At 35.0% G+C, this 26,679-nt stretch overlaps 1 protein-coding gene across 7 annotated transcripts in view; it reads left to right on the forward strand.

Moving 5' to 3' along the window:
- The window catches only part of RALGAPA1 (Ral GTPase activating protein catalytic subunit alpha 1), a 261,573-nt gene that overhangs the window by 25,190 nt on the left and 209,704 nt on the right, over positions 1–26,679 (forward strand). For 6 of the 7 annotated variants that reach the window (XR_002824118.1, XM_023731458.1, XM_004376508.2 and 3 more), the window contains exons 2-7: positions 6,382–6,492; positions 7,251–7,300; positions 11,704–11,761; positions 23,018–23,061; positions 24,418–24,595; positions 26,467–26,582. Coding sequence is in view for 6 of the 7 variants with exons in the window: in XM_023731458.1 (XP_023587226.1) it covers positions 6,382–6,492; positions 7,251–7,300; positions 11,704–11,761; positions 23,018–23,061; positions 24,418–24,595; positions 26,467–26,582 (557 nt within the window). In the remaining variant the exon portion in view is untranslated. Of the gene's footprint in view, positions 1–6,381; positions 6,493–7,250; positions 7,301–11,703; positions 11,762–23,017; positions 23,062–24,417; positions 24,596–26,466; positions 26,583–26,679 lie in introns of those variants that run through there. The other variant, XM_023731459.1, reaches the window with a different exon arrangement.

Consider the following 26,679-nt stretch of genomic DNA (forward strand, 5'->3'; position numbering starts at 1 on the left):
CTTTCCTTGTACAGGTTGTGCTAGTTTCCCCTGTATTGTGTACTGTCTCACCCCAGAAATATATTCTTGAGTGAAGGTCTTTGAGTGGTAAATTTTAAGTGTGTTAGAAAATGCCTTTACTCTGTTTTCTTTTGAACAATAGTTTAGCTGATAGAATTCTAGATAGACTGTTACTTTCCTTCAGTTCTTTGAATATAAAACTGCATTATCTTCTTGCCACTACTGTGCAGATGAGAGATCTGCTGTTAGTTTTGATATCCATGTGTAGGCAACTGTGTGCTTTTATCTGTTGCTAATTTTAATGTTTCCACTTTGTTTTATGATGTGTCAGTATATAAATTTATTTGTGTTCACTTCTTGCAACTAAATATACTTTTTCAGTCTCTTCATTGCCTCATGCTAAATAGATACATTTCATTGATTTTTAGAAATATTTCAGACATTATTTCTTTGAATATTGCTCACATTTTCTTTAGTCTTTGTTCCTGGAACTTCTTATGCAGTCTCTTATCCTCTTTATATTTTTCATCTTGTTATTTCTCTATGTTACATTCTCAGTAATATCTTTACTTCTGTCTTCCAATTTACTATTTCTCAGTTCCCTTCCTTTGTACTTCTTTCCCTCTCTCCCATTTCTTAATTTCTTCCCCTTTCCCCATATATCCTCCTCTTTTTTGAGCTTGATTATATATAAAATTGTAATTTATCCAGCATATTTGTTTCTTACCCTTTTTCCTGCCTTCGTTTTTCTTTCCCTTCTGCTTTCTGTTCCTTTATCCTCATATCTTTATTTGTGCTTGACTGTATTATAATTTATACAGTATCTCTATGTTTCTTTCCCCTTGCCTATCCCCCGCCTTCCCTTTCTCTCATTTCCTCTTCCTTCTCATCTCCTCTTTCTTCTCATCCCTCTTCTTTCACATACACCCCTTGCTCCATATTCATCCTTTCCCCTCCTCTCTCTTCCTTCATCCACTTCCTCCTTTCCTTCTTTTCTTCACTTTCCCTCTTTCTTTTTTAAAACTTATTATTAAATTAATTATATTAGTTATTTCTATCCAGCATTTCTATATGTTTCCAGAGAGTTAGTTTGTTACGGTAGTCCCCGTGTTGTTAGATCCATCTTCATTATCATTGATTATTTTAAGGCAGTAATTTACACTATTTAATATTTTACTAGTAGGAACAGATTATTTGTATCACATCTCACAGATCAGTGTATTTTGAAGCCATAATTTGAAAAAAACAGTTCTAAATGATTTTTTTTAATAGATGAGAAAGAAAAATGACACTGCAAAATTCGTTGAATTTTTGGTCTTCCAACTTGGGTTGTATGATAACTTGTATAGAGTAGTATTCAATATCTGAACATTAAACTTAGGAAAACATAAAACTTAGGAACCTTCAAGTTTTTAATTATGTATTTGTTATGGTGCTTAAATGTTTTAATATATGTAGTAGAAGGTATATTACAGTCAGTTTCTTAAAGCTTAGTCATTAAAACAGACTACAGAGACTTTTTTTTTGTTTTTGTTTTTGTGGCCTAAATGAAGTCTAGAACTGTTTTGCTGCTTAAAGGTAGTATTCCTAAAGGTCTGTAAGGCATTTTGCAGCCTGAGTCAGTTTTTTATATCTTAGAACATCAATCTGAATTTTCTGGTTTTGGTTTCTTTATGGAAATACTAGTTCACAAATACTTCAGATCAAACATAAGTATTTCTGAAAACAGAGAAAAATTTTGAACCATTAAAATTTTTTTCCTAAGTGCCAACCACCAGTTCAGCACTGTGCAAGGGACTTCCCTTAGCATTAGATTAAAAATTTAAAAAGTTATAAAAGAAGTTTAGACAGTGTTTCTGCTCACAAAGAACTTCCAGTATCTTTAGGAAAGTAATATTAGCTCATGTGACATAATTAGGAATGAAATTGACTAAAAGTAATGGAGGCGTTCATGGAAATAGAAAATAGAATGGGGTGAAGGGGACCATTTTGGAAAAGATAGGACTTGTTGCTGGTGTTTAAAATTGGTTGAAGTTTTTCCATAATCTTGTTTCTTTCTGAATTTCCTTCCTTTTCCATTTTCCTCTCTTCTCTGTTATTATTTAGTTCAGAGAGTTATTTTTTAATAAATGAAACCCTTGTATTATATCTTACCACCTGTGTTTCTTCTTTACTTTCCTCACCATGTAAATTTAGTGAATTGATGATCAAAATTATTTTTTTTAAAGTTTTTATTTGCTAATTCATTGCAAATAGGCATACAGTTGAAAAAAAAGCCTAATTTTGATCAGACTTTTTTTTATCGGCAAGTTTGTAGCTTCCAGGCTTTGTTAACATACTGTATGGGAAAGAAATTAAGAGAGAATATCATCCTGGCTTCTAAATTCAGTTGCAAAATCTTAAATTGATTCATCTTTGCTTCTGTTTTGTTTTGATTTGTTACTATTCTCATTTTCTTCTTCCCCCAGGAGGTTAGTTGTGTTTAAAACATTAATTTCAGGAAATTTAGAGATTATTATAGCAGTCTGTTTCATTCTGATTTTACAGTTATTTTTTACTTTCTCCAACTACTTTATGGAAAAAATAAAACTTTTCCTGTTTATTTTAATTGTATATGTTTTTATTTTGATGTTATATGAAATATATTTAGCATTTGATGACTGTTACTCTTTTTATAGACAGGTAATAGATAAATTATTACTGTTCTTATATTTTTCTTATATAGGTATTACACTGGAGGCTGAATAACATAGAGGTTAAGAGCATGGACACTAGATCCAGGCTGCCTGCTTGGTGTTTAAATCCTGATTCTGCTTCTACTGGCTAAATTACTTAAACTCTCTGTGCTTAAGTTTTTTAATCTATAAAATAAGAATGATGATAGTATGTATTTCATCGTGTTGCTGTGAGGATTATAGGAATTAATTTCTGTAGAGCACTTGGAAAAATGTCTGGCATCTGGGAAGCATTTAGTTTTTGTTAGCTGTTATTATTATTTCTCGTCCTGTTTAAAGTAACACAGGTAGTAAGTGTTAAAGATAGGAGTCAAAGCTGGGTGTTGTAATTCCAATCAAGATGAAAACCAAAACCAAACCCACAGCCGTGAGTTGATTCCGACTCACAGCAACCCGGAAGGACACAGTAGAACTGCCCTATAGGGTTTCCAGGGCTGTAAATCTTTACAGAAGCAGACTGCCACATCTTTCACCTGTGGAGCGGCTGGTGGATTCGAACCGCCGACCTTTTGATTAGCAGCTGAGCTCTTTAACCACTGCGCAACCAGGGCTTCTCAACCAAAGTGAAGGAGTGCTGTTTTGTCTGTCAGTAGGTAATGCAGTCTTTTCCAAGCCAAAAATTTCCAAGCTACAAAATTAATGCATTACAGTAAAATTAATTTATTAATGATAAAACATACTTAAGTACCTATTTTGGAGCCCTGGTGGTGCAGTGGTTAAAGGGCTTGACTGCTAACGGAAAGGTCGGCGGTTCGAACACCCCAGCCACTCCGCAGGAGAAAGATGTGGCAGTCTGCTTTTGTGAATATTACAGCCTTGGAAACCCTGTGGGGCAGCTCTACCCTGTTCTGTAGGGTCACCATGAGTCAGAATAGACTCCATGGCAATGAATTTGGTTTTGGTTTATTGTGTGCTGAGCGCTATGCTAGATTTTGGGACTACTGTGGTAGACATAGATCCCTGGTGACGGAGTGGTTGAGAGCTGCAGCTGCTAAACAAAAGGTCAGCAGTTCGAGTCCACCAGCCGCTCCTTGGAAACCCTATGGGGCAGTTCTACTCTGTCCTGTAGGGTCGCTAAGAGTTGGAATCGACTTGATGGCAACGGGACAGATGGTAGACATGAGTCAGAACTGACTCGACAGCAACAGGTTTGGTTTTTGGTTTGGTGGTAGACACAATTTCTGTTCTCAAGGAGCTATAGAGAAGCCCTGGAAAACAAGAAAATCCTTGAGACGTTGTTATTTGCACAAAAGAGAAATGGAGAGAATCTAAGGGTGTAGATAGAGAGGAAAGGGCACCCATTCCTGCCTTTTGGGAGGGCAAAGCAAAAGAGGAATATCTGGGAAAATTCCATGGAGGAGCTGTCACTAAAGGATTATTTTAAGTATTGATAGGATGAGGTAATATCCGAAAGAGAGTTTAAAGTGCTATCTATATGTTGTTACTGTTTTACTTTATTTTGAAATCTTCCATTGAACCTTAAGAGCTTTCCGAGAAATTACTTGGTGTTTACCTTTAACTTGGGTTTATTTACAAGTAGTGTTTATTGTTCATCTCGTTCCCAGGTTCAGAAATGTTTAATTTTTAAATTTATTTTTTATTGTGAAAGAAATACATACATTTTGTAAAGCACAAAAATGTAGAAAGTATATAAAGTTCTCTACTTCACTTTTTCCTTCAAACTCCTTAAAACCACTGCTGTCGAGTAGATTCCGACTCATAGTGACCCTATACAACAAAGTCAGACTGCCCCATAGGGTTTCCAAGGCCATAAACCTTTATGGAAGTAGACTGCCATATTGGTCTCCTGCGGAGCAGCTGGTGAGTTCAAACCTCCTACCTTTCAGTTAGCAACCGCGCACTTAACCATTGAGCCACCAGGGCTCCTTAAACCAAACCAAGAATCAAACCTGTTGCCATCGAGTCAATTCTGACTCGTAGCAACCCTATAGGACAGAGCAGAACTGCCCCATAGGGTTTTGTCTTAGTCATCTAGTGCCGCCATAACAGAAATACCACAAGTGGATGGTTTTAACGATGAGAAATTTATTTCCTCACAGTCTAAGTAGGCTAAAAGTTGAAACTCAGGGCATCAGCTCCAGGGGAAGCCTTTTTCTCTCTGTCGGCCTTCTTCTCTTCAGTGTTCCCCCGGACTAGGAGCTTCTCTGCACAGGGACCCCGGTCCAAAGGGTGCGCTCTGCTCCCGGCACTGCTTTCTTGATGATATAAGGTCCCCCTGTCTCACTGCTCACTTCTGTCTTATATATCTCAAGAGATTGCCTCAGGACACAATCCAGTCTTGTAGATCAGGTCCTGCCTTACTAACACAACTGCCACCCATCCTCCCTCATTAACATCATAGAGGCAGGTTTACAACATACAGGAAAATCACACAGTACCAGGAATCATGGCCTAGCCAAATTGATACACACATTTTTTGGGGGACATAATTCAAACCATGACAGGTTTCCAAGGAGCGGCTGGTAGATTTGAACTGCTGATGTGTTGGTTAGCAGCCAAGCTCTTAACCACTGTGTCAAACTTCTTACTCCCCCTCAAAATCAACCAAACACCAAAACCAGTCATTGCTTCTTAGGTAACCACTGATAATAATTTAGTATCTTCTGTGCATAAGTACATATACACATATGTACATAGGCATCTTGCTTTAGAATAGTAAATTCTATCTCCTTAGTTTCAAGACATTTTCCAGTGTCTCTCAAATCTACTATTTCAGTTTTATTTTTATGAAAATGCTCTAAGTGCTAGGCAAAATGAATTATTTTTCTGCATCCTCTTATGCCTCGTGCTTTCCTCACTCCATGTCTTTGTTTATGTCTAGAATGCCTTTCTCATTTTTCCCTGCCACTTCATGTCCAGGACATTTCCTGTTCTTAAAACTTCTTTTCAAATATTATATCTTTTATCAGGCTTTTCTTCTTTCCCCACCCTCTTCCGTAACAACAAACAATAGTTGTCCTCAAGTCACTCCGATTCATGGTGACCCCTCACCCCTCACTGAGCTTTAAAATTAATTTTGTGCCTCTCAACTGCCTTTATGCGTTGTCTGTTACCTCACCTTTCCCTACCTGATGCTTTCTACTGTGCGTATATCTGTTAATTTTGGGTGTCTTGTATTGCACTGACAATTTCTTTTAGATTGTACTATCTGTGTTTAAGTTTCGTAATCCCTTAAGTTCCTGTTTACAAAGCCTATTGTTAGGTACTTATTTACTGAATAAATGTATTTCAGGTATCGTGAATTATGATTAGAAACACTGGTTTTAAACCGTCTTAGGGAGAAGTTAGGAGAGGTGTAGTTGTGAATTAAAAATAGAACTTGACTTTTTTTTTGTATGGTTAATAAACTGTTTTGAGTAAATTTCTCGAGACATTGTTTTCTTTTAGGAAACTTAAGATTATGATAACCTTGCACAGTTTTTAAAATTAAAACTAAAATGTATAGAGACTAAAGTTGTGATAACAAGAATGTAGTCTATGAATACGTATCTCAAATATTTTAATAGGATAGAATTTTAGAAGAGTTTCTTTGATTTTTGTTTTTGAAGGAACTTGTCACTATACATTTTTGCTAAATATGATTTAACACAGTAATCACTAAAAATTGTTTTCTTTTATTTTTCAGAGAATGCAGAGTCTATCGATCTTAAACAATTTTTTGACCAGCATTTTTCACATATATATTATGTGTTCTTTGAAAATTTTGTGACAATTGAAGCTAGTCTTAAACAGAAAGGTAAGAAATTAAAATCTATCTTGGCTTATGTTGATGTTCTGAATAATTGTCACAAGCATTAACTTTAAAATAAGACTCTTGGACATCAGGATTTTAGTGTTACTTCACTTCTTTTTTGTCAGGTGGCTTTTAGAAACCCCTCTTACACTATTATCATAAGTCTAGTGACATGTATTTGAGAGACAGCTAATGCGTTAACTTTGAGAAGGCTTAGAAGATTTGCTTTTTCGTTCATAGGTTTACCTGCTTCCTCATCTCACCTTCTTTCTTCTTCCATAGAAGCATGTTCCAGGTTGGAGTAGTCATTAACATATTAAGAGTGTGTTTAAAATTCTTCAGAATATTTCATGATTTTTTTTTTCTTAATTTTATTTATTTATTTTGTTGTTGTTGAGAAAATACACAGCAAAACATACACCAAGTCAGCAGTTTCTACATGTACAGTGTAGTAACGTTGATTACATTCTTCGAGTTGTGCAGCCATTCTCCCCCTCCTTTTCTGAGTTGTTCCTCCCTCATTAACATCATGATTTCTTTTTAAACATAAGTATGTAGAATTCAAATTTAATTGTTTAAAAAGAGTAGAGAGGGATTCTATGATATTGTCTACGTATTGAACAGAATATGCTGTAAACATTTTACTAAAGATCACTGAAAATAACAATTCAGTACTTGAAATATTTTAAGCTTATTAGGTGATTGTTAACAATGAGGACAAAATGAAATGTTTAAAATATTTTCTTGTAAAAATGTTTTAGGTCACAAATCTCAAAGGGAGGAATTGGATGCTATACTTTTTATTTTTGAGGTAAGTACCTATGGATCTAACTTTTTTTCTTTTTCAAAAATAATTCTTGCAACATATATAGGAATATATTGAAGTATAAAGCATATAATGAAACACTGTGAATCTGTTATCCTCTCTAAGAATGAAATCTAACTTTTTAGCTGATTTAAGTATACCTGACTTACTTCTGTGAATTTTGAGGCATAAATTGTTATTTTTCATTACAGATAGAATTGTTTTTATTCGTTTGACACCACAAAATTAGGAGGATATTTGATGTATTTGCAAACAATAAAAACTTTAATTTCATGGAAAGTTTACACAAATGGAGAATTTTCTTTTTAATTCCAGAACATTCTTTCCTGAGAGGGTAAATTCATGGAAATGTTATATGTCTCAGGAATTTACACTTTCTGCTTTAACTGCTTTTTATTGCAAACTTGCATAATATAGTCTTAAAATCTTCTAAAAGTTGTCATTCTAGATTACTTTCGATTGGAATGGGGCAGCTTTTATTGTTAATAAATAGTCAGAAGGACATAGCTCGGGTAGGTGAGCAGAAACTTCAATGCTCTGCTAAAGTTCATTTCCTTTTTTTTTTTGGCACACTGATAAAAATTAAGTCCCTTTTCTCACTTTAAATAGCTCCAGAATAACTCCTTGTTCTTTGTTTTTTCTTTCAAAGCAAACGATGATAGATGTATTCTGACTTTTGCTGAGAATTTAGAGACCTGTAGAAAGCCAGTCCTAGACCTTGTGACTTGAAAGTCATCAGAAAGAATTTGGAAATCAGTTTCTAAATATTGAACTAGTCTATCTGCTACTAATTGATTCACTGTTTTGTACGTTGAGTATTTTGATATAGTTTAGAAGAATTTGAACAACTTGATAACTCTTTTAGTGGTTGATTTAGTCACAGCTAAAATTAGAAAGTTATTTTTAAGAGTTAGAGACAGAAGTAACTAATGTTGATACCTGTTCTACAGTTAATTTTCATTAGTTGTTAACCATGAGGAATTTGACTGTATCTACTTCCCCACGTGTTTGTATGAACTGTTCACAAAATGAATATTAGAACATAGATGTTCTGAGAAATGAATAAAAGTACCCACTGAGAAAGCAAGGTAATAACTCTTGAAAATAGATATCTTTCAAATGTTCATGCTTACACTGTATTCAGAAAACAAAGATGATTGATTAGTTAACAGAAGCTCTTTCAAGGTGTTCATTATGTTAAAAAATGTTTTCCTGTGTGTAACATATACTGATTATTTGTTATTCTTTGAACAGAAATATTTTTGTCTTTAATGAATTACTCAATTTTTAATAAAAAAAGATATTAGATACAGGGTTTTCATTGTTTGAAAAAATTAATTTGTGTGCTGACGGTTTTCTGCTTATGATGGAGATAGTAATATCTGACCTCTACCTTTAGAGACTTATGAGGAAAAAAATCAAAGTGTAAATGAACTGATTTCCTCTTTTTTTGGAATAAAAAGCATCATTATGTAATGTTAATAGTATGGTACAGGATATACATTCTGTTTTCTTATGTGTAGTTAAGGGCACATGTTTCTTTCATCTTTATATGAACCACATAAAGAGACATGTATTACCATTTTACAAGTGGTTAAATATAAAGTATAATAGTCATAATTTGGGAATGTTTTTGAGTAGTTTACAAACTTGTTTTTTCAACTTTTCTATAATTTCATCTCTTTTCCACACCAAAATTAATATACCGTTGCTGACTAGGTATTGGAGACATATGGGGGGGAAGGGGTAAGGGTAAAGAAATTTATGTATCTCATGTAGGACCATTTCTTTATTCAGGACTTTCTAATTTCCTCATAATCCTCTAGTATGGAGTAGACTAAAGAAGATCATATCAAAGACAAGATAGAGAAGTATAAAATATGTGTTATCGTCTTTTGAGCAGAATAGTATAAATGTACAGGTTTTGGAAATAGGCATATTATGATTGGAATCTCTGCTTTTATTTTATTTTATTTTTAAGTAATATATTTCTTTGTTTAGTTCTTCCCCCACCCTGAATTTTCTTTATTTTGTTGTTGTTTTTAGGAATATACATAGCAAAACATGTACCAATTTAACAGTCTACATGTATGACTTAGTGATATTGATTGCATTCTTCGAGTTGTGCAGCCATTCTCACCCTCCTTTTCTGAGTTGTTCCTCACTAACATAAACTCATTGCCCCTTGAGGTTCCTCTCTGATCTTTGGAGTTGCTGTTGTCAATTTGATCCAATATAGATAGTTCTTAAAAGAGCATAATGCTAAAGGCAGACCTTTTTTACTAGTTGAGCTAAACTATTGTTTGGTTTTAAGATGACTTCAGGGGATATTTTTGGTTTACGGTTTAAAGATTATGTCAGGGCAATAGTTTCAGGGGTTCATACAACCTCCATGGCTCCAGAAAGTTTAGAGTCTATGAGAATTTGAAATTCTGTCTGCATTTTCCCCCTTTTGGTCAGGATTCTTCTATAGAATCTTTGATCTAGGTGTTCATTAATGATAGCTAGACACCATCTAGTCTTCTGGTCTCATGGTGAAGGAGGCAGTTGTTTATGGAAGCAATTACCAACACATTCCATGTACTCCTCCTATCCTGACTCTCCTCCTTTCTCTGTTGCTCCAGATGAATAGAGACCAATTGTTGTGTCTTGGATGCCCACTTGTAAGCTTTTAAGACCCCAGGCACTACACAGTGAATTAGGAGGTAGAACAGAAGCACTAAACACGTTATTAGGCCAATTAATTGGGATGTCCCATGAAACTATGAGCCTAAACCTCCAAACCAAGGAACCAAATCCCATAAGGTGCTTGGTTCTACATAGCAGCCTCAGCAGCTACTCTTTTGTCTTTTGGTTATTGTTGTATGTATCTATCACACAACTTTTGCCAGTTCAACTTTTTACAGGTGTACAGCTTATTGACAGCAATTACAGTAATCAGCTGTGCAACCCTGCCCTTAATGCGATTTTTCCCTCACCAATAACTCCCTTTCTCCCCCTCCTTCCTGCCCCTGGTAACCACTCATATACTTTGGTCTCTGTATCTGCTTTTATTTTGTAGCTTTATAACCTGAGCAGATTACTTAACCTGTTTCCTCATTTATAAAATGAGATTAGTAAACCCTCCTTTTAGGATGGTTATAAAGGTTAATGAGATACCATTATATAAAATGTCTAGTTTAGTGCTTGGCAGTGTGAGCATTCAGTTGCTCACAGTTGGTGCCCTTCAGTTAAGAGCAGCAATAACATCACATGCATACACACACACACACACAAATACAAATGTCATTCAGTTACTGGATGAGAACTCAGCATAGCTCAGCAGTAAGGCAGCTGTTGATCTAGAATAATCTTGAATGTCACACAAGTGCAGTAGTAAAGGAAGTTAAAGGCAAAATTTTGAAAGTATTATATGCTAAGTGTTTTTTCCCAATTAATGGAAACCTATATATATTAACTATACCAGTTACCAGTTGCTGTCAGGTCGATCTGACTCATGGCGACCCCGTGTGTGTCAGAGTAGAACTGTGCTCCATAGGGTTTTCTTTTCTTTTTTTTTTAAATTGTGCTTTAGGTGAAAGTTACAGCTCAAGTTAATTTCTCATACAAAATTTATACCCATATTGTTATATGACATTATTTGCTCCATAGGGTTTTCAATGACTGATATTTCAGAAGTGGATTCCCAGGCCTTTCTTCTAAGATGCCTCTGGGTGGATTCAAACTTCCAACTTTTTGGTTAGCGGCCAAGCATGTTAACTGTTGTACCACCTAGAGACTCCAAACTTAACTCTAGGACTCCTAAATTTTTAAATTTTGCTCTCATAATTGCATCTGTCTTATGTCTAAATACTTCTGGGTTCACATGAACTAACCAGAGTACAAAATATTTGATTAGATACTTGTGAAATCAAAATATTTCCCTTAAGTTTATCAAAACAGGAGAAAGAATCACTTGAAGAAAGAGAAAATGTCACAAATATTAATATCTGAAAGAAGTGAATACTCATCAGTGATATCCATAATGCAGAAATTCTAAGAATAGTAAATGAGAATATTTAAAATGTGTTGTAATTAATATTTAATAATTAGGGAGAAATATACTTAATTTCCATATCATTGTAAAAGATAATTTTCATTCATTTCCTGTTCTAGATCTTTGCTGGTATTGGTTGTTTTCTGGAGTTCTCAAAAATTGATCAGCATGCCCATGCTGAAGTAGTGCCAGTAATATCCAATTAGCTCAAAGACTACTTTGTATTTATAATGCATAAGAAACTCTTAAGCACTTTGTGATTGCTTTCTTTGCTCTTTCATATTTATAGGATGTGAACTCATTACTTGCTTTTTGTTTTTTTTCCCTTTGTTTTATTGATTGATTTTTTTAGAAAATTTTACAACTTCTTCCAGAAAGAATTCATCAGCGGTGGCAGTTTCATAGTATTGGTGAGTAATTTAAATATGTATTTCATGTTTGAAATAAATGATAATATATAAAAATGCACTCTAATGTGTTGGTTGTTGTTAGGTGCTGTCAAGTCGATTCCAACTCGTAGCAACCCCATGTGACAGAGTAGAACTGCCCTATAGGGTTTTCTTGGCTGTAATCTTTATGGAAGCAGATCGTCAGGTCTTTCTCCTGCAGAGTAGCTGGGGAATTTGAACCACCAACCTTTCGGTTAGCAGCTGAGCGCTTAACCAATATGTTGGTAATTACTTGAAATGAATCCATAGTTTATGTTTTAGTATAAACAAAATAAAGAATACAGGAATAGATTGACTGGGAATATAAGCTAAAAATAGAAATGAATGATTTTCAGTCAAAATGGCATAGTGAGCTTCTTTGATCCACCTCGTCCTTTACTCTGAATACATTAGCAATGATGATAAACCTATACAACCCAAAAGATAAAAGCAGGCTCAGCATCAAGATAAATATCTCTGTGGATCAGAATGGAAGAGAAATACAAAGTGCCAAGTAGAGCTGAAGCCATGGGCTCCAGGTTTGAAAGCGAGCAGTGACAGCTGGCACTTTGCTGTACACACACAAAAAGGACTGGAGCTAGGCTTATTGCTTGAAGGGCCAAAGTAGGGCTTCCCACCTCATAAAATGAAGCTGAAAAGAAAAAGAAAAAAAAAAACAGCCCTTCAGTGGATTACTGTCAGAGACCAAGTAGGCAGCATGAGGTCACCCACTTTTTGTTATCAGGAACTAAGCCAAATGCTTGCTGGCTTGGAGTCTGGTTCCACAGCAACCACAGGGCTTGCAAGCTGCCATTTTAAAACTGTCTTTTTTCCTGTCATATTAAAAAGGAGTCTGTAGGTAGGCAATTGCTGGCTTTGGTTGAGTATCTTACTGATGTCAGGGCTGATTGCTAGTGATTCTCATGAACCTTATCTCATGGGGAACATATGCCTACCAAGCCTACACTGTTGAAGTAGAATGTTATAGGCCTTATATTCGTTTGTTAAAATGTATTTATTTTCTTAAAAAAGAGAGTCACAGCTTTATTAACTTCTACCTTTATCACTTCTAGCAAATAAAATATTGTCTGAGGCTTTGAAACTGCAGGCCATTCCAATTAGCAGTTTCAGTAACAGAAGGAACTCTGGAACAGTAGGAAAGTTGTTGATACAGGGCTAAAGGAGACAGAATCTAAATAGTAGGTAGGTCCTGTAGAATAAACTTTTTAGATAAAGTTGAAGACTAAAAATGATGTACTCATAAATATATAAAGGACTCTCACAACTCAATAATAAGATGACAAGCCAATTTTTAAAAGCAAAAAATTTGAATAGACATTTCACCAAAGACATATGAAATGCTAATAAGCACATATTAAGGTGCTCAGTAGAATAGTGAAATCCTATTCTGCATTTCACAATGATTAAAATGTCTTGAAGGTTGTCTGTGAAGAAACTTTCTTGAGACATCTGAACTTCAGAGGTTTATTGTAGCTCCTAAGGAATGTAGCCTTTAATCTAAAGGACTTTCAGGCTACCTAGTTGTCATGGTTAACAATATTCCAGTAAATGCCTGTACCTTGAGAAGGTATGTAAAAGTCTTTTTTCTTTGCCACCCAGAAGACTGTATTGGTTTCTTAGGGCTGCCGTAACAAATTACTACATACTTGGATGGCTTAGAACAACAGGAATTCATAGTCTCATAATTCTGGAGGCTAGAAATCTGAAATAAAGGCGTTGGCAGGGCCATACTCCCTCCGAAGCCTCTAGGGAAGAATTCTTTGCTGCTTCTTCCAGCTTCTGGGCTTATGGCAGCATAACTCCAGTCTCTGCCTTTGTCTTCCCTTTCTGTCTGTGTTGTTGTGTCTCTTCTCCTCTTAAAATAACACCAGTCATATTGGATTAAGGGCCCACACTACTCTAGTATGATATCATCTTAACTTAAATAATTAAACCTGCATTGACCCTATTTTCAAATAAGATTGCATTCTGAGGTTCTGGGAAGGACAGGAATTTTCGGGAGACACTATCTAAGGCAGGACAACTTATAAAAGTTTATTTTCTTTCTTTTTTTTCCTTGTGTATAAGGAAAAAAATCAGTGACTCTGGCAAATTTAAAAAAAAATATTTATTTATTTAGTTGGTGAACATACAGCAAAAGATACACCATTTCAACAGACTGCTTGTACAGTTCAGTGACATTGCTTACATTCTTCAGTTTGTGCAGCTGTTCCTACATCCCCTTCCAACTCATTCCACCACCAATAACACGGACTGTACCCCCTAAGCTTCTCATTTAAGCTTTCAGGATGCTGTAGTTAATTTGATCCCCCATAGATAAATCTTTGATAGAGCTCAATGCTCAAGGCAGACATACTTTACTAATTAAACTAAACTATTGTTTGGTTCTAAGCAGACTTCTGGGGAAAGTTTTGGTTTGAAGTTCAAGGTTTGAAGATTATCTCAGGGCAATAGTTGCAAGTGTTTGTCCAACCTCAATGGCTTCAGAAGATCTGGATTCCATTGAGAATTTGAAATTCTGTTTCATTCCCCCTCCCCCCACTTTTGATCAGGATTCTTCCATAGAATCTTAGATAAAATCATTCAGTAATTTTAGCCAGGCACCATCCAGTTCTGGTCTCATGTCTAGGTAATCTTTTAAAAGTAACTTTATTGAGATATAATTTACAAAGTTAAAGTTCACTCACTGTAAGTATACAACTCAGTGATTTTTACTAAGTATATAGAGTCACTTCATCCAGTTTTAGAACATTTCCATCACCCCAAAATATTCCCTTGAGTCCCTTTGCAGTTGATATCCATTCCCACCACCAGTCTGCTTTCTGTCCTCTATAAATTTGTCTTTTCTCGACATTTCATATATGAAATCTTACAATTTGTATTAATTTGCATCTGACTTTTTTCACTTAACATAATATTGTTTAGTTTATCCAGGTTGTTGTTAGGTGCTGTCTAATTTGTTCCTACTCATAGGAACCCTATGTATAAAGGAACAAAATGCTGCCTGGTCGTGTGACATCCTCACAGTCTTTGCTATGTTTGAGCCCATTGTTGCAGCCACTGTGTCAGTCATTGAGGGTCATCTTCTTTTTTGCTGACCCTCTACTAAGCATGATATCCTTCTACAGGGACTGGCCCCTCCTGATAACACGTCCAAAGTACATGAGATGAAGTCTTGCCATCCTCACTTCTAAGGAGCATTCTGGCTGTACTTCCCAAGACAGATTTGTTCATTCTTCTGGCAGTCCAATATTCTTCACCAGCACTATAATTCAGATACATCAGTTCTTCTTGGTCTTCCTTATTCATTGTCGCATGCATATGAGGTGATTGAAAATACCATGTCTTTTCCTCAAAAAGCTAGAAATAGAAATATCATATGACGGAGCAATCCCACTGCTAGGTATATACCCTAAAGAAATAAGAGCTGTCACACGAATAGACATATGTACACCCATGTTCATTGCAGCATTATTCACAGTAACAAAAAGATAGAAAAAACCTAAGTGCCCATCTACGGATGAATGGATCAACAAACTGTGGTACATACACATAATGCAGTACTCTACAGTGATAAAGAATAATGACTAATTGCAAATCATCTCACAACATGGGTGAGTTTGGAGGACATTATGCTGAATGAAATAAGTCAGTCACCAAAAGACAAATATTGTATGAGACCACTATTATAAAGAAACAAGAAAAAGTTTACACACAGAAAAAAAACAAAAATAAAGCAAAACAAAACTTTCTTTGATGATTACCAGGGATGGTAATTATCAAATAGATAGAAGACGTGTGTTAATCTTGGTGACAGGAAAGGCATTACATAGTATGGAGGAAGTCAGCAAAACATGACCAGGCCATGGGCGGACGGTGAGAAGAACACAAGAACAAAGGGCAATGATGGTAATTACTGTAGCATAGGTAATCCTGCAGCAATAGAATTAACAAACACTAATTTATGAATGGATACATAGCTAGATAGAATGACAAGAGGTGTGGGAGAGTATAAGGAAACACACCCATCTGCAGATACAGGTCTGGTGGTGGATATCTCTACATACATAACAGTAGATGATGCTTATATATCAATTATAGACGATAGAGCACACAAGGGTCACAGTCAGGACAACTTCTTAGACATAACCAAACATCTTTCAGGAAGAAGTTCCTAGGCTTGAAGGTGAAGGACTATACACTCGGGACACCTGCGTCAATTGGCACAACATAGTTCGTAAAGACAAAGTTCTGCATCCTACTTTCGTGAGTGGCATCTGAGATCTTAAAAGCTTGTAAGTGGCCATCTAAGATACAACTATCGGTCTTTTACCATCCAGAGCAAATGAGAATTAAGAAAACCAAAGACCCAAAGGAGCAATTAGTCCAAAGGACTAATGGACCACATGAACCACAGCCTACATGAGACCAGGAGAATTAAACAGTGCCTGAGTACCACCTACAGCCCTGACTGGGATCATGACAGAGGGTCTCGGACAAAGCAGGAGAAAAATGGCAGAACAAAAAACCAAATTCACAAAAAAGACCAGATTTACTGGTCTAATAGAGACTGGAGGAACCCCCAAGACTATGGCCCTAAGACACCCTTCTGAGTTGGAACCGAAGCCATTACCGGAGACCACCTATCAGCCAAACAATAGAGACGCCCATAAAATAAACAACACCTGAGAGAAACTTATTACTTAGCACAATCTATTATATGATATCAAAAGGGCAACATTTGCCTAAAAGCAAAGCTGAGAAGGCAGGAAGGGGTATTAGTTAAAGATGAAATGAGGAACCTAGGATGGAGATGGGGGGAGGACAGGCACATTGCGGGGAAAGGAACCAATGTCATGGAACACTTTGTGTACAAAACTGTCGAATGGGAAACTAATTTGCTATGTAAGCTTTCACCTGATGCACAATAAAAGTTAAAGAAAAAACTATATGGAACACTTCTACTCTGTACACATGGGGCTGCCATGAGTCAGAATCAACTGAACAGCAGCTAACGACAACATGCCTAAGAACAGTAAATTTATCTAGTTACAGTACTGGGGGGGAAATCACAGCTGTTCTTTTGAGTTATCAAAGCTAAAAGGGCAGGGACCAGGTCTTTGTTTTCTTACACAGTTCTTGGCCCAGGGCTATAAGTAATTAATTGCTTGCTTGAAAAATGTTTTTTGAAGAGGAAGAGGAAGATGCTTTGAGAGATGGCATTGCCCAGTTGGGTCACAGGTTGTGTTTCAGGGAGCTAAGTTAAAACCAACACAGTCCAAATGGCCAGTGTATGATGATATTAATATAAGAGACAGTTACACAGGAAAAAAATAAATTTAAATTTGAATTATAAAAAAAAATACCATAGCTTGGATCAAGCACACAGTCCTCCAAGTGACATGTTTGTTTTTTAACACTTTAAGAAGGTCTTTTTCAGCAGATTTGCCCAGTGCAGTACATAGTTTGATTTCTTGACTGCTGCTTCCATGAGCATTGATTGTGGATCCAAGTAAAGTGAAATCCTTGACAGCTTCAATCTTTTCTCCATTTATTATGATGTTATTTATTGGTCCAGTTGTGAGAATTTTTGTTTTCTTTATGTTGAGGTGTAACTCATACTGAAGGCTGTAGTCTTTGATTGTCATCAGTAAGTGCTTTAAGTCCTCTTCATTTTCAGCAAGATTGTGTCATCTGCATATCAGAGGTTGTTAATGAGTCTTCTTCCAGTCCTGATGCTGCATTCTTCATATAGTCCAGTTTCTTAGATTATTTGCTCAGCATACAGATTGAATAAGTATGGTGAAAGGATACAACCCTGGTGCACACCTTTTCTGATTTTAAACCAGATATACTATGTGCTATAGCATATATCAATGTTCCTTTTTATTGATGCATATTATTCTGTTGTATGGCTATACCACATTTTGTTTATCCATTCACCAATTAAGGGACATTTGAACTGTTTCTAGTTTTTGCTATTATGAATAATACTGCTGTGAATATTCATATACCAGTCTTTGTATAGACATATGTTTTCATTTCTGTTGGGTGGATTCCTAGGAGTGGAATTGCTGGTGGGATGAAAATTTATGTTTAATTTTTTAAGAAATTGCCAAACTGTTTTCCATTTGTAGTGATATTTTATTGAGGCTTTAAATTATCACGTCCTGATAAATAATGCCATTGAGCACCTTACGTGCTTATTAGTAATTCATATGTCTTCTTTGATGAAATAGCTATTCAGATCTTTTGCTCATTTTGACCAGAAGAACTAGATGGTGGCCGGCTACCACCGATGACTGCCCTGACAGGGAACACAACAGAGAGTCCCTGATGGAGCAGGAGAAAAGTGGGGTGCAGAACTCAAATTCTGTTAAAAAGACCAGACTTAATGATCTGACTGAGACTGGAGGAACCCCAGAAAGCATGGCCCTGGACTCTCTGTCAACCCAGAACTAAAACCATTCCCAAGGCCAACTCTTCAGACAAAGATTGGACTGGACTGTGGGACATAAAATAATGTTCGTGAAGAGAGTGCTTCTTAGCTCAAGTAGGTACATGAGACTAAGTGGGCAGCCCCTGTCTGGAGGTGAGATGAGAAGGCAGAGAGGGTCAAGAGCTGGTTGAATGGACATGGGAAATCAAGGATGGAAAAGAGGAGTGTGCTCTCACAGTACAGGGAGAGCAATTAGGGTCATCTAACAATGTATGTATAAATTTTTGTATGAGAGACTAACTTGAATGGTAAACTTTCACTTAAAGTGCAACAATAAAAATTAAATCTTTTGCTCATTTTAAAAATTGAATGTCTATTGTAGTAAGAATGTCTTCTTATTGAATTATAAGAGTTATTTACCCATTATGAGCACAAGTTCATTATCAAATATCTAATTTGGAAATATTTTCTCATAGTCTGTGGCTTTTCTGTTCATTTTCTTAATGATGTCTGCTGAAGTGCAAGTTTTTTATTTTATTAAAGCCCAATTTATTAGTTATTTTCTTACATGGCTTATGCTTTTGCTGTTGTCTAAGAACTCAATTCAAAGTCATGAAGATTTTTCTCCTGTGATTTCTCCAAAAGTTTTATATTTTTAGCTCTTATATTTAGATCTGTGATGTATTTTTTTTCCTTTTTTTTTTATTGTACTTTAGATGAAGGTTTACAGAACAAATAGTTTCTCATTAAACAGTTGGTACACATATTGTTTTATGACATTGGTTAACAACCCCACGACACGTCAACAGTCTCGCTTCTTGACCTTGGAGGACCTTTCTTTTGGTGAAAATATACATAGCCAAAGTTACACCATTTCACAAGTTTCTATACGTACAATTCAGTGACATCAATTACATTTTTCCAGTTGTGCTGCTATTCTCACTATCCTTTTCCAAATTATTCCATCACCATTATCTTCAACGCACTGTCTCCTAGGCTTCCCATCAAACCTTTTGAGTTGCTGTTGTCAATTTGATCTCACATAGATAATTTTTTTTTTTGTATCTTAGATGAAGGTTTGCAGAACAAATAGTTTCTCATCAAACGGTTAGTACACATATTGCCCTATGACAATGGTTAAGAGCCCCACGACATGTCAACACTGTCCCCTCTCAACCTTGGGTTCCCTATTGCCAGCTCTCCTGTCCCCACCCCCCTTCAGTCCCTGTCCCTGGACTGCTGTGCCTCACCAGTCCCATTTTGTTTTATGAGGCTGTCCAATCCCAGGCTGAACGGTGAACTTCGGGAGTGACTTCACCACTGAGCTAAAAGGGATTCTGGGGGCCACACTCTCAGGGCTTCTCCAGTGTGTCAGGCCAGCAAATCTGATGCTTTTTTTGTAAGCTAGAATTTTCTTCCACATCCTTTTCCAGCACTGTCCAGGACCCTATATTGTGATCCCGGTCAGAGCAGTCAGTGGTGGTAGCCGGGCACCATCTGGCTGTACTGGACTCAGTCTGGTGGAGGCCGTGGTAGCTGTAGTCCTCATCAGTCCTTTGGACTAATCTTTTCCTTGTACCTTGTTCTCTTAATTCTCCCTTGCTTCCGAAGGGGTGAGACCAGTGGAGTATCTTAGATGGCTGCTCACAGGCTTTTAAGACCCCAGACGCTACTGTCTTTATAAACTGTGTTATGCCAATTGAGCTAGATGTTCCCTGAGACCATGGTCCCCACAGCCCTCTGCCCAGCAGTTCAGTCCCTCAGGGAGTTTGGAAGTGTCTATGGAGCTTCCATGACCTTTCCTTGTACAAGTTGTGCTGGTTTCCCCAGTATTGTGTACTGTTTTACCCTTCACCAAAGTTACCACTTATCTATTGGATCTGTGACATATTTTGAGTTAATTTTGTATGTAGTGTGAAATAGGATCTAAATTCATTTTGTTATATATGGATATCCAACTATCCCAACACTTTTTGTTGATAAACGAACCTTTGTATGTTGAATTGTCTTGGTGTCATTGTTGAAAAACAATTGATCATAAATTTAAGGGTATATTTCTGGACTCATAATTTGGCTCCTTTTACCTATAAGCCTACCTCTAGGCCAATTCTATACTGTTTTGTAGTAAGTTTTGGAATCAGGAAGTGTCAGCCCTCCAAGTTTGTTCCTTTCCAAGATTGTTTTGGCTATTCTGGATTCTTTGCATTTCCATATGAATTTTAGGGTAAGCTTGTTAATTTCTGGAAAAAGCCTGCTGGAATTTTGGTAGGAATTGTGCTGAATCTGTACATTAATTGAGGCAGAATTGCCAGAACTGTTGAGTCTTCCAATTCATGAACCTCGCATATCTTTATATCTTCTTTAATTTCTCTCTGCAGTATTTTGTAGATTTCCGTAACGAAATCTTGCACTTCTTTTGTTAAAAATTTTCATATGTATTTTATTCTTTTTGATAGTATTGTGAATGGAATCATTTTTTAAATGTAATTTTTAGATTGTTCACTGTTAGTATATAGAAATTCAGTGGATTTTTATAGATTGATCTTGACTCCCGTACCCTTTCTAACCTCATTTATTAGTTCTGTTTTGTTATGAATTCCTTAGGATTTTCTACATATAGGAACTTGTCATCTGCGAATTATGACAGTTTTAGTTTTTTATTTCTAATCTGGTGCCTCTAACTTTTTTTTTTGCTTATTGCACTAACTAGACCTTCCAATACAATGTTGAATAAAAGTGGTAAAAGTGGACATCCTTGCCTTACTCCTGACCTTGAGTGAAAGCTGTCAGTTTTTCACCATTATTTATGATGTTAACTGTAGGCTTTTTGTAGAAGCTCTTTATAAAGTTGAGGAAGTTCCTTGTGTGTTGGGAGTTTTTAATCATGAGTGGGTGTTCTATTTTGTCAGATACTTTTTTTGTGTCTATTGAAATGTTCATATGGTTTTTGTCATTTATTCTATTAGTATCATGTATTTTATTAATTGATTCTCAAATGTTAAACCAACTTTGCTTTCTTGAGATAAATCCCACTTGGCCTTCAATTTATAGTTCTTTTTATATGTTGCTGAATTTAGTTTACTAATAATTTGTTAAAGATTTTTGTCTCTGTGTTCATGAGGGATGTTGCTCTGTGGTTTTGTTTTTTTGTGATGTCTTTATCTGGCTTTAGTATCAGGGTAGCAGTAGCCTTATGGATCAGTAGAGAAGTATTCCCTCCTCTTGTTTTTTGAAAGAGTTTGTGAAGGATTTCTTCTTTAAATATTTGATAGATTTCACAATAAAGTCATCTGTACCTAGGTTTTTCTTTGTGAGACTTTGTAATTATTAATTCAGTGTCTTTATGTGTTATAGGTTTATTCACATCTTATGTTTTTTCTTGAGTCAGTTTTGGTAATTTGTGTCTTTCTAAGAATTTGTCCATTTCATCTAAGTTGTCTGATTTGTTGACATAAAATTATAATTAATTAAATAAAATTATATAATTATAATATTATAATATAATTATATAATTAAATAAAATTATGTAATTAAATAAAATTATAATTAATAATATTCTCTTAAATACTCCTTTTAATTCCTGTGGGGTTGGTAGTAATGTCCCCTCTTTCTCTGGTTTTGCTAATTTGTGTCTTCTTTAAATATTAGATTTATATATTGCAATGATATGATTATTGAAGAACAAGAAAAGAACAAAAGGAATCTTCTGTAGTATTCATAGATGATAGGCTTGGTAGTTTAAAGATAACAATTTTCAGTCAAAATTCCTGTAAAGATTTGATAACAAATGAAGTGTCCTAATACAGAGAAGATAAATAAATTGTGGTATGTTTATACAATGGAATAATATACATCAATTAAAATGGATTAACTAGAGATATGTTTGTCATTACGTATGAATTTCAGAAGCTAATGTTGGGTTTGAAAAGCAAGTTATAAAACGACCTATTCTGTATAATATATAAGGTTTTAAACATACAAAGTGATTTAAATATTTTATGGATTTGCAAATAAGTAGCAATAGTATAAATATAGTTTTGAGAATGATTCATACCAAAATCTAGACATTGATTTTCTTTGGGGAAGGAAGGAGAGAGGGAGGAAAATGATTCAGGATAGGTTCACGGGAGGCTTCAACGATACCTATACTGTTAAATAAAACCTTACAGATAATGTAAATAAATAAAATTTAAAAATGGGAACAAACATGGAAACATGTTTAGATTTGTTGAGTCTCTGAATGTTTGTTAATGTTGTTCTCAGTATTTTATTGTAGGTTTGAAGTATTTCATAATGTAAAAGAAAGTGAATATTAAAGAAATTTTGGAAACTTTTGAAAAGGAAAAGTAATTTATATAATGGAAATTTTTGTTTAGGAAATTTCAGAATTATGAATGTTCATGTGGTTAACTTAATGAAAATTTTTTCCAGTGGGTTTTATTTATATTAGTGATAGAGAAAGTATTTTGTTTAATTAAATTCTTGGTGTAAATAAGAGATAAACAATAGATTTTGTGTTAAATGCAATTTGGGGCTTAGGTTTTATATTTCTATAAAATAAGTCATGTTTAACTGCAATAAACCATGTGTTGTAAAGGTGATTATTTGTTTATGCCCTCTGGTCCCAAGACTGTGGCCACAGGGATATCAAGGTCACCGAGAATAATTTGGAGGTTGCCAAGGACTTGTTTAAAAGTGTTTTCAAGTCTGACCGAGAACTCTGACATTTAGAAATAAATCAGAAGATACGAGTATTTAAAATCATGTTTTCTTTTCAGGATTGATTTTGAAGAAACTACTTCACACAGGAAACTCCTTGAAGGTATAATATATTTCTTTTCTATAACTATTTAAAAACATACATACCATCTGTTTCACTTTTTCCTTCCTCGACTTTTTCCTAAAGAACGTTGAATTGTCTTCAGTTCACTTCCTGAAGTGAATTAACTTGAAAATAGTGCAACATACTCAGTACATACTCATACTTAACATACATACTGGGTTGACCAGGTCATTAAAAAACAATTGAACTTTGCTACTGCATTGACTCATTCACTAGAAATACTTTCTTCTTTTGTGGTATCAAGAAGAAAAAAATTCAGTCATGCAACAAATTGGTCTTCAATTTATTGTTCAGTATTTTACCATAGCATTCTTAAATGTAGAACACAGTAGGGGATCTTTATGAAAATGTAGGTTTTGTTTCTTTTTCTTTCCTTTTTTTTCTGTCATCTCATTGTGTTGTGGTATGAGAAGCTACTCTTTCTAATAGCATCTTGCTATTGTAGGTATTTCTGTATTGTAGGTATTGTATCATGTAGGTATTTCTGGCATGGATACAGCAGTACAAAGGATTAGCCCTCCTATGTCTTTTTCTTGTTCTCTGGCATATGAGGGTTGCAGCAGTTGAATAGCTTTGACAGTGGCCTTTAACAAAGCTCTGGTAGGGTAATTTGCAAAGTTACCAATGAAGTTAATTCAGTAAATACCATAGTTGTTTTGCTTGTAAGCGATTGAAGTTTTCTCTATCCATCTTTTCCTGTTTTCTTCCTGCGAGAGCATTCATTGATTCAAATATTTATTGTCTATGTAGGAGGCATTGTTCTAGGTTCTTAGAACACAGCAATAAGCCAGTGTCAAGCCAGTGTCCTTGATATGCAGCTTAGAAGCAAATAAATAAATGAGATAATTTCAGAGAATGATAAGTAATGCTCCAGAATCCTGATAACAATTCTTCCCTTTACCAGACTCATAACAAGGGGCAGTCATTGCCCTCCCTCTTCTTGCCTTTTGAATTAGCCTGGTGGTAACAGGAGGGAGAGAAGAACGAAATGATTTTCTGTTTTTGTTTTTTTTTTTCAAATGGAAATTATGGAGTAAAAATTACCTAATGGCTTAGAGACCAAGTTCATTCTTTACTTGTTAAAAATCCATGAATTTAGATTTTCAGGTAATGAGGGTTAGCCATAGATGCTATGCCTGCTTGCCTCCCTGCCTCCCTACCTCTCTGCCACTCTCCCTCTTTATTCCTCCTTCCCTTTCTCTCTCTCTCTCTCTCTTTTTTTTTAGCCAGGTCTCATTCTGTGATCATCTTCTAGAGAACTTTAGCCTTAAAAGGAAGAAAGTATTTCCATTATAAAATAAAATACTATCTGTTTTTCATTGTATTTTGTTTTAGATCAGGCGGGAAGGTGTTCGTCTTTTCTTATTATGGTTACAAGCGCTTCAGAATAACTGTAGTAAAGAACAGCTGTGGATGTTCTCATGTTTAATACCTGGATTTTCAGCACCACAATCTGAACATGGACCTCGAACTTTAGATAATCTTATTAATCCTCCACTTAACCTTCAAGAAAGTAAGATTCATGAGATGTTATCCATCAGTATTTTAAAATTTTCTGTGTAGTCTGTTAATATTTTTAAAAATGTCTGTACATTGTATTAACTGGGTAATCCAAGGCCATTTTACAGTTATCTTTAATTTCTATTTCTTATGTATCACCTTGTATCCTTGATTTAATTTGGATGCACATTGAAGTACATGTGTGTTTTACTTTGTGCAATGGGTAACTAAAAAGTTACATATAAATTGAATTTTTATAAATCCTCAGTAGTATTCTAGTTTTTTGATTAATTTATAATCTCAAATGTTTTAGTTTAATTTCTGCTTTAATCTGTTAGTGAATCTTTGTGCCTTTTATCCTATATTTTTCTAATATTGTTTTTTCTCCTCTTTATTTAGTTGTCTGTTATCAGTATTGCTATTTAAATAACTTAAAATGATTTTTCCTTTTGTTAAAATATATGTGTATATATTTTATATACTTTACATATTCTCATATGAGCAAACATTTGTCACATGCAGTACTCTGTTGGGTACTTCATCTTATTTGTAATCTGTATTTCTATAAATTTAAGTTTTGGGGTAAAATGAACTACACTTGTAGCACAGAATTTTAGAAACAGCACCAAACTGGCATACTGTCTATAAATAAGGCAACCCCTTTAGACTGTGTAAGCCTGTTTATTCACATTTTGTATCATTTTGAGGTATTTTATCAAATGTTTCATACTATTTTTTCTTGTGTCTCTGTAACCCATCAGGGTAGATTTTCTTTTATCACTCTTTTTATGGCTAAGTTTTTGTTTTTTTTTTTTTAGTGTTAGTCTTAAATGAATTTGTAACTGACTTACCCCTTCCTTTTTTGAGACTATTAAGTTTTGCTCTGTAGGCTACAAGGCTTGAAAAGTAAAGAGTATATATTACCCAACAGAGAATAAGAAGCCCCTGTAGAACAGTTCCAGTAGGCTTTAAGGACACTTTTATTACTTCACACAATAAAGCATTTATAATGCATGTTGTTCTGTGGGGACAAAATGGTCCAGGAAATTTAGGTTACAAGTGATAAAGATTGTATCCTTAAAGAGTAATTAAAAAAAAAAAAAGAATGTTAGGAAAGAATAATAAAAAATGTAAAACTAATAACAGCGTGTGTTAGTTCAAAACTGAAATCTATCTCTGTTGTCAGCTTACTTCCCTGGCTGATACTTAGTGAGAGGCGGGTTTAAGGACCTGCCTGTGCTAAACAAGGTACTGATTGTGCTGCTTAGGAAATATTCAAAAGAATCTAGCCATTTGTGGGTTGATTTTCTTGGGTTTACATTTGTTATAATGAATATTCTTGAATATCTTAAAAGTAAAACATGTAAAAGTTTCTTATTTTGTAAGTGATCTTTTGTAATCGAGGAACTGAGATGCTAACCTTTTTTTTCTTTTTGGGAGAGAAATAGTATATCATCCTTTGAGTAAAGGGGATACATTAAAGAATAAGCATAGCCATGACCTAGAGCAATCAGATTGTCACTTTAATTGAAGAATAAGTGCATAATTGCTAACATTTCTCATCACATTGTGAATTTTTTTGTAGTAAAAATGATTGTGAATTTAAAATTATCACGAGAGATTCTTTCTCAAGTGAGATGATATATACTCTTAAATAACTGCATATCTGTCTGTTCATCCCTATGTCACATCCTCTCAATCAAGGATTCATGAAACAGCTAACTATCAGGGATCACCTCAGCTGTGTTTCCAGATTCAATCATTAGAAAGTTTTTAAACGATATTCATAGCATGCACATTTTGCAGTTAAATTTTATTAGGGTCATGCTATCTTATTACATTTGTTTCATAATTATACTGAACTTTTCTTTTTTCTTTGGATAGCTCAAGTCACTATAGAGGAAATCACTCCTCTTGTCCCCCCACAATCAGGAGATAAAGGACAAGAAGATCTCACAAGCTACTTTCTGGAAGCACTTCTAAAATACATAGTAATTCAGGTACATGTTATGTTTTTTGAGATGCCCCCCTTTTACTATCCTGTATGGGTAATTCCTTTTTCCCTCTCTTACCGTCATTCTATCATAGTAGATACTT

This window comes from Trichechus manatus, unplaced genomic scaffold (genome assembly GCF_000243295.1).
Source record: "Trichechus manatus latirostris isolate Lorelei unplaced genomic scaffold, TriManLat1.0 scaffold00043, whole genome shotgun sequence".
Lineage (NCBI taxonomy): Eukaryota > Metazoa > Chordata > Mammalia > Sirenia > Trichechidae > Trichechus > Trichechus manatus.